This window comes from Panulirus ornatus, chromosome 63 (genome assembly GCF_036320965.1).
Source record: "Panulirus ornatus isolate Po-2019 chromosome 63, ASM3632096v1, whole genome shotgun sequence".
NCBI lineage: Eukaryota > Metazoa > Arthropoda > Malacostraca > Decapoda > Palinuridae > Panulirus > Panulirus ornatus.
Genome location: NC_092286.1, coordinates 985,644 through 1,001,883, shown reverse-complemented (window position 1 = coordinate 1,001,883; position 16,240 = coordinate 985,644). Strand labels below are relative to the sequence as shown.

The 16,240-nt window shown below is 40.4% G+C and overlaps 1 protein-coding gene across 2 annotated transcripts in view; it reads right to left on the bottom strand.

Annotated features, from left to right (window-relative positions):
• The window catches only part of Pli (E3 ubiquitin-protein ligase pellino), a 198,518-nt gene that overhangs the window by 170,517 nt on the left and 11,761 nt on the right, over window positions 1–16,240 (bottom strand). For both annotated transcript variants that reach the window (XM_071656594.1, XM_071656595.1), the window contains exon 2: window positions 4,647–4,754. In XM_071656594.1, coding sequence (XP_071512695.1) covers window positions 4,647–4,654 — 8 coding nt within the window. In that variant the 5' untranslated portion in view covers window positions 4,655–4,754. The remainder of the gene's footprint in view (window positions 1–4,646; window positions 4,755–16,240) is intronic.

The window sequence follows — 16,240 nt, the reverse complement described above, 5'->3', positions numbered from 1 at the left end:
CAATTGAGTGGGAGATGTATAAAAGAAAGAGACAGGAGGTCAAGAGAAAGGTGCAAGAGGTGAAAAAAAGGGCAAATGAGAGTTGGGGTGAGAGACTATCATTAAATTTTAGGGAAAATAAAAAGATGTTCTGGAAGGAGGTAAATAAAGTGCGTAAGACAAGGGAGCAAATGGGAACTTCAGTGAAGGGCGCAAATGGGGAGGTGATAACAAGTAGTGGTGATGTGAGAAGGAGATGGAGTGAGTATTTTGAAGGTTTGTTGAATGTGTTTGATGATAGAGTGGCAGATATAGGGTGTTTTGGTCGAGGTGGTGTGCAAAGTGAGAGGGTTAGGGAAAATGATTTGGTAAACAGAGAAGAGGTAGTAAAAGCTTTGCGGAAGATGAAAGCCGGCAAGGCAGCAGGTTTGGATGGTATTGCAGTGGAATTTATTAAAAAAAGGGGGTGACTGTATTGTTGACTGGTTGGTAAGGTTATTTAATGTATGTATGACTCATGGTGAGGTGCCTGAGGATTGGCGGAATGCGTGCATAGTGCCATTGTACAAAGGCAAAGGGGATAAGAGTGAGTGCTCAAATTACAGAGGTATAAGTTTGTTGAGTATTCCTGGTAAATTATATGGGAGGGTATTGATTGAGAGGGTGAAGGCATGTACAGAGAATCAGATTGGGGAAGAGCAGTGTGGTTTCAGAAGTGGTAGAGGATGTGTGGATCAGGTGTTTGCTTTGAAATATGTATGTGAGAAATACTTAGAAAAGCAAATGGATTTGTATGTAGCATTTATGGATCTGGAGAAGGCATATGATAGAGTTGATAGAGATGCTCTGTGGAAGGTATTAAGAATATATGGTGTGGGAGGAAAGTTGTTAGAAGCAGTGAAAAGTTTTTATCGAGGATGTAAGGCATGTGTACGTGTAGGAAGAGAGGAAAGTGATTGGTTCTCAGTGAATGTAGGTTTGCGGCAGGGGTGTGTGATGTCTCCATGGTGGTTTAATTTGTTTATGGATGGGGTTGTTAGGGAGGTAAATGCAAGAGTTTTGGAAAGAGGGGCAAGTATGAAGTCTGTTGTGGATGAGAGAGCTTGGGAAGTGAGTCAGTTGTTGTTCGCTGATGATACAGCGCTGGTGGCTGATTCATGTGAGAAGCTGCAGAAGCTGGTGACTGAGTTTGGTAAAGTGTGTGGAAGAAGAAAGTTAAGAGTAAATGTGAATAAGAGCAAGGTTATTAGGTACAGTAGGGTTGAGGGTCAAGTCAATTGGGAGGTGAGTTTGAATGGAGAAAAACTGGAGGAAGTGAAGTGTTTTAGATATCTGGGAGTGGATCTGGCAGCGGATGGAACCATGGAAGCGGAAGTGGATCATAGGGTGGGGGAGGGGGCGAAAATTCTGGGAGCCTTGAAGAATGTGTGGAAGTCGAGAACATTATCTTGGAAAGCAAAAATGGGTATGTTTGAAGGAATAGTGGTTCCAACAATGTTGTATGGTTGCGAGGCGTGGGCTATGGATAGAGTTGTGCGCAGGAGGATGGATGTGCTGGAAATGAGATGTCTGAGGACAATGTGTGGTGTGAGGTGGTTTGATCGAGTGAGTAACGTAAGGGTAAGAGAGATGTGTGGAAATAAAAAGAGCGTGGTTGAGAGAGCAGAAGAGTGTGTTTTGAAGTGGTTGGGGCACATGGAGAGAATGAGTGAGGAAAGATTGACCAAGAGGATATATGTGTCGGAGGTGGAGGGAACGAGGAGAAGAGGGAGACCAAATTGGAGGTGGAAAGATGGAGTGAAAAAGATTTTGTGTGATCGGGGCCTGAACATGCAGGAGGGTGAAAGGAGGGCAAGGAATAGAGTGAATTGGAGCGATGTGGTATACCGGGTTGACGTGCTGTCAGTGGATTGAATCAAGGCATGTGAAGCGTCTGGGGTAAACCATGGAAAGCTGTGTAGGTATGTATATTTGCGTGTGTGGACGTATGTATATACATGTGTATGGGGGGGGTTGGGCCATTTCTTTCGTCTGTTTCCTTGCGCTACCTCGCAAACGCGGGAGACAGCGACAAAGTATAATAAAAAATAAAAATAAAATATATATAACCTATAGATTTCAACGTAAGACATATACATAAAAACACATGTACATATTCATACTTGCTGCCTTCATCCATTCCCATTGCCACCTCACCACACATGAAACAAGCACCCCCCTTCCCCTGCTCGTGTGTGAGGTAGCACTAGGAAAAGACAACAAAGGCCACATTCATTCACACTCAGTCTCTAGCTGTCATGTGTAATGCACCAAAACCAAAGCTCCCTTTCAACATCCAGGGCCCACAAAACTTTCCATGGTTTACCACAGACACTTCAAATGCCCTGGTCCAATCCACTGACAGCAAGTTGACCCCGGTATACCACATCATTCCAATTCACTAGATTCCTTGCATGCCTTTCACCCTCCTGTATATTCAGGCCACAATCGCTCAAAATCTTTTTCACTCCATCCCTTCACCTCCAATTTGGTCTCCCACTTCTCCTCATTCCCTCCACCTCTCACACATATATCCTCTTTGTCAACCTTTCCTCACTCATTCTCTCCATGTGCCCAAACCATTTCAACAAACCCTCTTCTGCTCTCTCAACCACACTCTTTTAATTCCCACACATCTCTCTTACCCTTTCATTACTTACTCGATCAAACCCCCTCACACCACATATTGTCCTCAAAAATTCCATTTTCAACACATCCAGCTTCCTCTGCACAACGCCATCTATAGCGCATGCCTCACAACCATATAACATTGTTGGAACCACTATTCCTTCACAAACATACCCATTTTTGCTCTCCAAGATAATGCTCTCACCTTCCTCATATTCTTCAACGCTCCCAGAACCTTCACCCCCTCCCCACCCTGTGATTCACTTCTGCTTCCATGGTTCCAGCCACTGCTAAATCCACTCCCAGATATCTAAGACACTTCACTTCCTCCAATTTTTCTCCATTCAAACTTACCTCCCAATTAACTTGTCCCTCAAACCTAAGTGTACCTATTAACTTTGCTCTTATTCACATTTACTCTCAGCTTTCTTCTTTCACACACTTTACCAAACTCAGTCATCAACTTCTGCAGTTTCTCACCTGAATCAGCCACCAGCACTGTATCATCGGCAAACAACAACTGACTCACTTCCCAAAACCTCATATCCACAACAGACTGCACACTTGCCCCTCTCTCCAAAACTCTTGCATTCACCTCCTTAACAAACCCATCCATAAACAAGTTAAACAATCAAGGAGACACCACAAACCCCTGCCGCAAACCGACATTTACTGGGAACCAATCACTTTCCTCTCTTCCTACTCGTACAAATGCCTTAGTCCTTGATAAAAACTTTTCACTGCTTCTAGCAACTTACCTCCCCACCATATACTCTTAATACCTTCCACAAAGCATCTCTATCAATTCTACCATATGCCTTCTCCAGATCCATAAATGCTACATACAAAGCCATCTGTTCCTCTAAGTATTTCTCACATACATTCTTCAAAGCAAACACCCGATCCACACATCCTCTACCACTTCTGAAACCACACTGCTCTTCCCCAATCTGATGTTCTGTACATACCTTTACCCTCTCAATCAATACCCTCACATATAATTCCCCAGGAATACTCAACTACTACTATTTTATTTATCTATAATACTTGATCGCCATTTCCCATGTCAGTGAGGTAACACTAGGAAACAGACAAAGATTGACCCATCCACTAATATACACATATATATACATAATCGTGGTTGAGAGAGCAGAAGAGGGTGTTTTGAAATGGTTTGGGCACATGGAGAGAATGAGTGAGGAAAGATTGACCAAGAGGATATATGTGTCGGAGGTGGAGGGAACGAGGAGAAGAGGGAGACCAAATTGGAGGTGGAAAGATGGAGTGAAAAAGATTTTGTGTGATCGGGGCCTGAACATGCAGGAGAATGAAAGGAGGGCAAGGAATAGAGTGAATTGGAGCGATGTGGTATACCGGGGTTGACGTGCTGTCAGTGGATTGAATCAGGTCATGTGAAGCGTCTGGGGTAAACCATGGAAAGCTGTGTAGGTATGTATATTTGCGTACGTGGACGTATGTATATACATGTGTGTGGGGGTGGGTTGGGCCATTTCTTTCGTCTGTTTCCTTGCGCTACCTTGCAAAAGAGGGAGACAGCGACAAAGCAAAAAAAAAAAAAAAAAAAAAATATACATAATCATCATATCAAAGTACCTAGGACCCAATCATATGGCATGTGTACAATCTATGACTTAAAAAATAACATTCTAATGTTTATTATAATCCACAGTTTAAAACAAGAGCTTCAAAAATCTTACAACAGTGTAAATGTCTGAATGTTACTTTGCTGTCAAGACTCATGCATCATTCTCTAGGCACTTCATACCTACGGTATTTAATTTCTAATTTCTCATTATTAACCAGCCAGAGGCAAATAACTCAAAATCTGTTTGCCAGCCGAAATTCTAAAGATTCCTGAACAGCCTCAGTATCAATCACAATCAACTTATTTATAGTAAAGATGTTATTCCTGGTCTGCCAATCATTCATACATTTAATATTTCCCATGAGGAATACTGCAGCACCTTCAAACAACCTACCTGTTCATAATATAGAATTATTTAGCTGCATTCCACACTTTTCTGGCTTGCTGCCATTCAGCCTTTGGATTAGCTGGCTGGCGACTTCAAGTATGATGTCATCCTTCCCTGAAACACGAATGTGTTTTTGATGCTTTACATCATACTGCATCCTAAATCTTAAAGTACAGTTTCATAGCACAATATAAACAACACAAGAGATAATCCAAATATCAAGCAAAAATCAAATCACAAAATGACTTAATGACTTCAAAAATACAAGTGGTGAGAAACACCATGAATATAAAACTTTGGTACTAAGAACAACTGGTTATGTATATCATATGGCACCAGCTGCAAAAAAGTATTAGGTAATTATTTCATTTAATCATGCAACCCTAACACTCCTTTTATGGGGCTCCTGCAGCTTTCACTCTGTACTCCAAAAACATGTAAGAAAATCATGGACTTCTTGAAAGCAAGAAATTGTACTTGTTTTCATCCAGTGACACTGATACAATCTTGCCAGTGATAACTTTTCCCTGGCAGCATAACAACCTAAAGGCAGAGTTAAGAGACACCAGTAATTGTTTCCTTTCCTTGAAACACTTTATTTCTATTATTTAAAAAAGTAACAAGGCAATGTGTTATATCCTAAAAATAATAAGTCCCTTATTGTAAAACAGGTTTCATATCCAGTTACTGTTCCATGCTGTTCTAAAATTTCATATGCCTTACAGGAGTGGATAATACTTAGAAGCTCAAGCAGAATGAAATTCTTTTTCATTATTATCATTACTCTTGATAGCCATTTCCTGCGTCAGCGAGGGAGCGCCAGAAAACAGATGAAGAACGGCCCATCCACTCATATACACATACATAAACATAAACGGCCATACATGCACATATACATACATATACGTATCAACACATACACATAAACATATACATACACATACATACATACACATGTACATATTCATACTTGCCTGCCTTCATCCATTTCGGACACCACCCCGCCCCAAAGGAAACAGCATCACTACCCCCTGCTTCATGAAGGTAGTGCAAGGAAAACGGACAAAAAAGGCCATGTTCATTCATGGCACATTCGTTCACACTCAGTCTCTAGCTGTCACGTGAAATGCACCAAAACCACAGCTCCTTATCCACATCCAGGTCCCGCAGACCTTTCCATGTTTACCCCAGACGTTTCACATGCCCTGGTTCATTCCATTGACAGCACATCAAACCCAGTATACCACATCTCTAAAGAATGGAACAAATCCCAGCTTAACCAATCTAACTGACATAACCTTACATAGGAAATCTCAGCAGAGATGCTCAAATACACTAATGGTTAATAAATCAAAAACATGGAGTCTTCATTTCCTGAACAATGAAAATAGGAGCAGACACTGTACAAATTTTGCTCCTCTATAAATATCATTTTATGTTTAACTTATGACAACAAAATTTCCTTTATAACTAACTGTAAACTCAATTCAAGTTAACCCAAAGTTATCCAAGTCCAGGGATATGGCCCTCACTGACAGGCTGGTGAACCTGCCATGGGGTGGTACATTGTACTTTACTTTTTTTCCCTAATTGCTTATAAAGCCTTCATAAGGTTGCACTAGGAACAGACACATTATTTCCTACCACACAAATCCAGTCTTAAGGTGTAATAAACAATGAAACAAATGCAAAGCTTACCATCCTCAGCCAAGCCTACAAACAACTTGATGGCTTACCCCATAATAACCTGTTCATATATTACTGGGAGAGAGTTTTATACTTGAGGCCCCATTCAATAAAACTTTACTTGAGGCCCCACTCAATGAAACTTTTATATCTTTGTAAGCTGCTGGCATTCACAGGCTTTTGTTGTTGTTGTTGAAGGCTCTAGTCATGAACAAAAGTCCACATCAAGGCCAGGCCTTCATTGAAAAACTGTGAGAATTATGAAATGGAAAAAGAAAAGACAAGGGAAAGTATTATAAACAAATTTTGAAAGAAATGAAGAATTTTTTTAAAATATGCCAGGTCATAGTTATAGGGAAAGAAATGAGAAGGTAGAGAGTTCTAAAGCTTCAAGATGTTGGGAAAGAAACAGTTATCAAAGTAACCTACTCTTGAGTTGATGACAGCTACATAGTCATTATGTGGTTCAGCAGCTTGCCAAGGACTGCATGGTCTAGTTAGTGGTGAGGGCACACAAGCAGCAAACTCTCAGGAGTAAAAACCAAAGTGAACCAGCATTGCAGTGGAGGACAAGAGGGCCAAGTTTGGAAGTTAGCCTGGGACAGTCTATAAGTCGGACACTTCTGACTCAACTCTGTCTAAGTAAGGATGCAGAGCTACAGCCTCCCCAGGTTGGAGAGCAGTACTTTATACAAGGATAAATCAGTCCTTTGCATAATGGAGCAACTGTTCTGAAGAAGAGAAGTTGCAAAATCTAAACAGGACACCCAGTTTCTCAGAGGCAATTTTAGCTATTCCTGCACTGTAAGGTTTCCAAGAAAGAATGGATGTTAAAGCAATACCAAGTATGTTCATCGAATTAAGAGCTGGAATTACAAAACCATCAAAGGAGAGACAGGAGTTGCGAGGAGTTTTTGATAAAGAGATAGGTAGAAATGGGTCTTGGAGGCATTAAACTTAACCAGATTTCGTCTATCCCACAGAGATGTCCTGTCCAAGTCTAAGTCTATTGAGGAAGCTGTGTCAAGACAAGATGCAGACTGAGTGAGAGAAGAAGCAGAACTGAAGGATGTGGATGAATGCAGTACTGAATCATCAGCAAATGAGCACATTTGAATTATCTGTGGAGTAGAGGAAACTGTTGAAAAAAAAAAGGGGGAAAAGTATAGGGGACAAGACAGAACCTTGTGGGACACCATTGCTGATGGAGAAAAGTGGGGAGACTGATCCATTAACAACCACAGAGATAAGATTGGCCAGAGAGGAAGCTAGAATGGAGGAGCAAAGTGAGGGAGGGAGGCCAAACAAGGGGATCTTAGAGGTGAAAACCTGATGTCACACCCTGTCAAAAGCTTTGAATATGTCAAGGTTAACAACACATAACTCTAAAATCTTTCAGGAATGATGATCAGACACTTATAAGATAGGAAAGAATATTGCCAGTGGATCTTGCTTTATGAAAGGCATACTGGTGATCAGAGAAAGGACTGATTTTCGAGGTGTCTAAGGATGTGGGAGTTAAGGGGGGATTTGAAGACTTTGGAAATGGTTGTGAAAAAGCAATAGGACAACAGGCAGAGGGGTTAAATCTGCCACCCTTCTTACGGATGGGATGTATCAATGAATGCTCCCAAAAAGAAAGAAAAGCTTTGGTTTTTAAACAGAAACAGAACAAAAATAGCAAGCGCAGGTGCAAGTTCAGAAGCACACTTTCAGTACACAGGGATGGATGCCATCAGGACCATAAGCCTTGCTTGTCCTGAGGAAGAAGGGCTTTTCAGAGTTCAAAAAGAGATTAAGGGGAGGGGCATAGGATTAGCAAAAGGAGCATTAGGGAGTGAAGGAATGCTAGAGTCATCCATGGAGAAGTTAGAGGAGAAACAGGAACCAAAGAGAGTTGCTTATCACTGGGAGAGAATGCTATACCACAGAACAGAAAAGTGAAGGAAAGATAGAATGACAGAAGTTGTTTGAGATGCCCTCAGCTAAAGACCAAAAAACTATTGATGGATGACAAGGAGAGGTTATTGCACTTCATTTGAATAAAAGAACACTTTGCCTTACAGATAACATGCTTGCAATGATTGCCAGCAGACAAAAGCTAAATAGGAGTTAGGGAAGGAGCAATTTTCTAAGCCCAATATGCCTAACCTTCCCTGAATTGCCTCAGAAAGGGAACAGATGAACCATGGCTTAGATGAAGTCATCTTGGAGGAAGAGGGGATACATGCTTCCATTCCCACAAGAATAGCCTCTGCTATGTGTCTGGCAGAGACAGAAGCATCAACAAATAACAGACATTACTTTACCCAAGGAAAGTCATAAAAGAAGTTATGTAAGTTATTCCAGTCAGCTTTGTTGCAGAGCCAGTATTTTCATTTAGAAGGGGCAGCTTGAGGAGAGAGTGCCATTAAAATACACATTCATGAGAGTGTGATCAGATGAAACAATTGGGGATGACTCTGTGTACTTACAGCTGGATGGACTAGAGGTGAAAAACAGACCCAGAATATTTAGAGAGTGGTCACAGTGGTCATGAATATGGGTAGGGTGGGAGATAATTTGCTCTAAATCACTGAGAATGAAGAACATGTAAGCTTCAATCCCTTATCCATCTCTACGGGAGGAATTCAACCATTCCCTATGGTGAACGTTGAAATCTGCCAGGAAGAGGATCTTAGCTTGCACATGAAATGATGCCACAGTCTCATGGTGGGAGTTTAAGTAGCTGAAGAAAGATATAAAATTTGTAGAATTAGAAAAGCAATAGGCAAAATAAATGAAAAATGTGGTAGCTGAGAGACAGACCTTAAGTCACATAGCATCAAATTTTGGGGACTCAAGGTCCTTGAAGGGTGCAACAGGTGTGTTGATGTTGGAATATGCAAAAAAAAAAAAAGCAAGGTTTGAATAGATGTATGCTGCTTGTAAAGAGAAGATGGCAGGACTAGCCCAGCAGCCCCATTTTGATGAGACAGATAATAAGACCTGCAGTCCTAACATGGAAAGTGTAAGATGGTTTCGGGCAACACTTTAGTGCTCCACACTCAGGATGGTAATACCATCCCGGGTGGCTGCTGTCAACAACCTACTACCTAATGAGTTGCTACAAGGGTAAGGGATGGGATATTCCTCGAGTTAGCTGGGGTACTGGAAGGGGCCAATACACAACCACCTGAGCCCTCCCTCTTACTGACGGCAGAGTCACACAATAAGGTGTAGTCAGAGAAAAGTACCTTAAATTTGCAGGGGTTATGGGAGGAGCCATTACTTTATTGCCTAAGCCCTCCCTCTCACTGGCAGCAAAGTCACATGTGTATATATGGAAATGTATGTGTATGTACATGTATATGTATGTATACATATATATGTATATGTATGTGTGTATATATATACATATGCAGAGCTGCCAACCTTGTCAAACAAAAAAAAAAAAAAAAATAAGGAATTTTGAGGGAAAAATAAGGAATTTTGCAAAACAAAACTTACAAGCATGTGCAATACAGGCTGCACTTTCAATACAGGAAATTGTGATGTCCAGTGCTCAAGCTGTTATCTCCATTTGTTTATCTACATGTAGATAGTCCATAATTGTTAACTTTAAATCCAACAAAGTACCTAGTCAGCAGTGTTTCATTTTCAGTCCTCAAACTAAGTCAACAGAGGTTGTAATGTCTGTTTGTCCACACATATTCAGTCCTGGGTAGAGAGCTTTTAGTCATATCATGTTAGGGAACTAGTAATTTCTTATCCACTTCTATACATGATAAATTTACAAGACTTTCTGAAGCCTCCAGAGGGCCTGGCCTAGTGGCAGGACTAGCCTGGTTACACAAGCTAAAGATATGATTGGATGGTAAGACTGACCATGCAACAATTTGTGCAGTCTTTTCATCAAAATGGTCAGAAACTGACCAATGTCTGACTTACTTTGTACAATGCAATAGTATCTAAGTATACAATGAAAACAATACCATGTACAATACATGAACATATGGCCAGAATTGAAAAAAAAGCATTTTACTATGAAAAATCATTGTCTCTTCATCTTGCAGTTACACAAAAAGAAAGTAAGTAAGCCTTTGACAGACTTTGGATGACTGGTCTACAATACAAACTATTACAACTAGGTATGCCAGAAATCAAGGAAAGACAACTGTATACATAATTGATCACAATTTCCTGCATCTGCAAGATAGCACCAAGAACAGAAGAAAGGCCACATCTGCACACATCCATTCTCTAGCTGTCATAAGTAATGCAGCAAAACCACAGCTCCCTATACACAATCAAGATCCACAGAACTTTCCATGATTTACCCTAGTTGCATCAAATGACCCAGTTCAGTCCACTGACAGCACATCAAACCCTTAATATCACATCAATACAAATCACTCTATCCTGTGCACTCCTTTCATCCTCCTGCATTATCAGACCTTGACCACTCAAAAAAATTGTTCACTTCATCCTTCCGTTTCCAATTTGGTCTCCCTGTTCTACTTGTTTCCTCCAGTTCTGACATATATGTCCTCTCTGTCAACTTTTCCTCACTCATTCCTCCATATGTCCAAATCATTTTAGCACACCCCTTTCAGTTCTCTTAACCACTTTTTCTGACCATACATCTATCTTAACTTTTCATTACATACTCAATCAAACCATCTTACACCTTTGACCCTTCCAACTATCCACTACCCTTACACTAAACCAGTAGTTCTTTACATCCTTCTTAAATACCCTCTTTCTCAGCTTCTGATCATGGTCTCTGGTAACTCTGGTATTGCCCCTCAAAGAAATGTTTACTGTCAACATCATCCAATTGATTTAGAAATTTAATTGTTGTTACCAGGTTATCCTTCTCTCTTCCCTCCTCTACTTTGGATAGCTGTGTAGCCTTCAACCATTCATTACAGATAAGCTCTTTTAATTCCAGTTCCATCTTGGTTGCTCTTCTCTGGAACTTCTCAATCAAAACCTTGTGATTTTAGATGACATGACCACACATGAGAGGCATAATCCAGTCTGGATTTAGTAAAACATATGTTGTGAAAAGCTTACTAAACATTTCTTCAGCCATATACAGTAAAACTTCTGTCATCTAAAATTCTATGGAAAATCAGCCATTTCTGATAACAAAAATGCCACTTATTCATGTTTTATTCTTCATATATCAAATAATTCACAGATTGCTCATCCCTCACTTTGTAAGGGGGGTTCTGTTCAAAAAAAACCTTGCAAAAGGAAAAAATGCATATAGAATTGGTGGATTCTCCCTTTAACTTCACATCATTTGCTTCTGACATTGAATAAACTCATCTAGCCATCCTTTACCTGCTTGAAACAGCTCTGGCTCAACTACATTATCTTCTTTACAAAAATGTTCATAAATCTTTCAAGCTTTCGACCTGAGTCGGAGGTTACTAAGAATACTTTTCTTCTTTGTCTCATGCCCTGTGCATAATGAGAAAATTTTTTCCATGTCTCCATTAGTGAATTTCTAATCCTTGTGGTTACCTTTATAGACAACGGAGTAGTGCACCAAAGTACTCCAAATTTTCTCTACAGTCGTCTTTCTGTTGCAGACTGAAGATTCGCTTAAGCTGTAAGCATGCCTAAGCGTTGATGCTCTCTCACTAGCATCAGCACATTGTAAGATTTCCGGCTTCATTTCTAAGGTCAGAGAGATTCTCTTCCATTCAACTTCTGGTTCTGAGGTAGATGTTGTTGGAATTTTGAATGCCACACTATCAGAAACAAAAACTGCTGGATGCAGGAAAATCACATTAGCAGGTAAATCCAAATCACACAAGTAGCACAGATCTGTGCACAACGGTGGTAACTTTGAGACTGATCCACAAGCAGAAACATGCCATGCTACACCCAAGACTCATGCTTACTTCACCTGCCAAACCTTAAAGAAGTTTTGACACATTTTCTTATGCACTGACACTCCCTCACCAGTATTAGTCTGTTGCAAAATTTCTAGCTTTCCCTTCTAAGGTCAGAGAGGCACTTTTCCATTTAACTGTTGATTTTGAGGTATATGATGTTGAATGTTTTGGATGCCAGATTTACAAAGACAACACAGCAAGGTGTAGGATAAATCACACCAGCAGGTATACCCAAATCACACCAGCAGCAAAGATCTGCACACAATGGTGGTAACTAAGACTGATACACTGGTGGGAATGTTATGTGCTCCACTTAGGACCCAAGCTCACTCGACCCACCAACCTTTACAGAGGTTTTGGTGCACATTCTAATGCACATTCATATTCAAATATTCTATTTATAAATATCTCACATAGAGGTAATACTAATACACATAGGCAAATAAGTACTGCTAAATGCCTCGATCTTCTTTTGCTTTTGGTGATGTTGTAAACAGCTGTCATGCCAAGGGAGAAGTCCTTCATGAGTGCTGCTTTGGACTCATCCTTAGTCAGCCTCTTGCACAACTCCAATTTCTTTTAGAGGCTTAAGATGTTCCTCTTGTGCTTCATGCCAGATGTAGATGGCTTCAAGGAACTGTCAGGCAATTGCTGACGATGCTTGAAAGGGGCCATCGTCCACAACAGTAATCAAGGGGCACAAAATACACAAATGTGTAAGACCAGCACACAACACCACGGCAGAGAGCACAGGGGAGCTGGTAAGTAATCACCAGCACAACAAAGCTGCTGGTGGTGAGTATAACAAATGCTGTAGTTTGGTGCATGGGCGATTTGAAATATTTTCACATATCCTTCTTGATTTTTTAATTCTTTTCATATATTGCAAGGATGCCAACCGAAATTGAAAAACATATATTGGTTTGCACATTTCGTTGTCTCAAACTGCAGCAGCAACAAGTTTTACAGTACTTGAATGGAATTCTAATACATGTCAGTTGAAAATGTACTTCTTTTCTAATTCTCCCAATATGGAACTCTGGCAACGGATTAGGTACAAAGTCGATCCCAAGATCTCATTCACACATCAAACTCTGTAGCTTATTAACCCTTCATAATGGGGTCTTCTCTTGATGTCTTCCACCTCATTACACTGCACTTATTTGGATTGCATCCAAATATCCAATTATCAGAGCAGCTTTGGAGTTTGTTCTGGTTCCCCTGTAAGATAATGCAATCAATTTCATTCTTTATGTCTCTCATGACCTAGGAATCACCCACAAACATGTGTAAGTATGACTTTTGCCCTACTGGTAAGTCACTTACATCAGCATGAATAGCAGTGGGCCCAAAGTTGAGCCTGTAGCACTCCACTTGTAATCTCAGCCCATTTTGAAGCCTCTTACTTACATAATTTGTTCCCTACCATTTGCACAAAAAGAGAGAATACCTTAAACATCTAGGACCCAAGACTCTTCAGCATCATGACTGCTAACATCAGAAACAGCATGGGAAGCAAAGTGAAGTTTAAGAGTGCAGTGTTCATGGGAAGCAAAGTGAAGTTTAAGAGTGCAGTGTTCAAGTACCTATAAAGTGTGGGAGTTATGTAGGGTTAAACACTGCAACTGCTGCCAGCTTGGTTGACAAATGAACAAACAGCCTGGGGACAGCCAAGATTGCAGGGGTGAAGACTCCTGAAGACTTCTCCAGGTATTGTCATAGGTAATCCACAAATGAGAGAAGGAATTTAACCATTATTCCAGCCTGCAACTCTAGCTTCTCTGTTAAACCTCCAATGGGATTCAGTGTCAAAGGCCTTTTAGCAGTCTAGGAACATACAGTCACTCCATACATCACTTTCGTCTAAGAGCAAGCTCACCCTGTCATAAAAGTCTTACAGGTTAGAATGCATGACCTCCTTTCTCTAAAGCCATGTTGTCTCCCATTCTTAGAAGTTTCTCCTTCTTATACAGGTATCTATTTACTTTCTGATTAGCTTTCCCAAAGTTATATTAACTGTATTTGGAATGAAAAAGCCCTGTAGTTCAGTGCAACTTCCTGGCTGCCTTTCTTCAAGACAGGCACAATACTTGTCCTCTTCCACATCTTTAAAACTATCCCTTCCTTTAGTCTAAGTCCTACTGAACAGTATTTTTAAAGGCCTTGCTAAAGCCTCTGTACATACAGATAGCCTTCACCTGGTCTATGGGCCTTATATGAGTCAAACTGATTTTATATCCTGGTTTAATAATTTCTGTTAATCTTTATAATTTCCAAGGATTCTAGCCCAATGCCTTTCTAATACTGGTGTAGTATAATACCCAATCCAGCTGATCTATCTCTTTGATTGTTGATGGATCAGCCTCCCCCATCCCTTTCTCCATCAACTATACATTGATGAATCAACACTGCATTCATCCCCATCCTTCAATTCTGTTCCTTCTTCTCTCACTCAATCTACATCTCATCTTGACATAGCTTCCTCAACAAACTTAGACTTGGACAGGATATCTCAGTAGGGCAGACGAAATCTAGTGAAGTTTAATGCCTCCAGGAAACTAGTTTCTACCAATTTCTCATATCAAAAGCTCCTTACAACTCTCGTCTCTCCTCTGACAGTTCTGTACTTCCATCTCTTGACTCAATGAACACACTTGGCATTACTGTAACATCCACTCTTTCTTGGAAACCCCACATCATGGAAATAGCTAAGTTTGCCTCAAGAAACTAGGAGTCTTGTTTAGATGTCAATAATTCTTTTCTTCTGAACAGCTGCTCCATTAGTACAGAGGATTGATTTATCCTTATACAAATTACTGCTCTCACATTTGGGGGTGGTTCTAGCTCTGCATCCTTACTTGAAAGAGTTGAGTCAAAAGCAGCATGACTTACAAACTGTCCCAAGCTAACTTTCAAACTTGATTCCCTTGCCCTATGATGAAATGTTGATTCACTTTCCCTCTTCTATAGGAATTACTTTGGTCTTTGCTCTTGAAAGCTGGCTGCTTGTATGCTCCCACCACTAGCTACACCACTCAATGCTCAGCAAGCTGCTGCATTACATGGCTGTTGGCAACTCAGGGGTGAGCTGTTCTGATATCTGTTTCTTTCCCTAAGCCTTGAAGCATTGGAACTCTTCATTCACATGTCTTTTCCAATAACTACAACCTGACACATTTCAAGAGACAGGTTTTTCAGTTCCTCTAAAATTTGTTCATCCTTTCCCCTTGTCTCTTCTTTTTCCCTTTCATAATCATCTAGAGAGATACATATTTCAATTAAACTCAGTCTTGATGTGGACTTTTGTCTGTACTGGAGCCTCCAATGTATAAAAAAAAGGGGAGGGGATTAATTAATTAATTAGTTCATTAAATATTTTTCCATCCTCTGAAATAATTCTTAAATCCAAGTCTCAGCCTGTTTAGTTGATCTTTATTTGATGGTCTGCTCCTCATGAGCATCCTGAAAAGCTTAGGGATGTCTTTTGCCTTCTCTACAATGCTATTTCAAAAGCTCTCTTATCTCCCTCCTCCTTACCTTACATTACTAAATCCTTGCTCTCCTGAATCTTTCTAATGCTGGCTGGTTACACTATTGTTTGAACCTCTTTCACAGTACATACCTCAGTGCACTTGCTTTTAGGCATTTCATATTGAATCATACCTCTTTCCACTTTCAATCTTCCTTGCCTCTTAGTGTACAGTGGTACCAATGTTTTGACTCCTTCATATCAGATACCATAAAGCCATCTTTTTTGTGAATCCATTTTCCTGTTGTAAGACTCTTTTCCCATCCTACATTCTCCAATTACCTGATCAGTTCTATATGGTTGCCTCAGTTGTATTTTCTCCTTGGATCCTGAGCTTCCTCAGACCCTTCTCTTGCTTCCTCCTTCACCACATAGTCAAAATAAAGTACTGCAAGATCACTTTTTCCCAAAGATGCTTCATACTTCATGTGTTCTATTTCTATGTTATTGTGTTTAAAGACGAGGTGATGGTATGTCATTCCCCTAGACCTCAA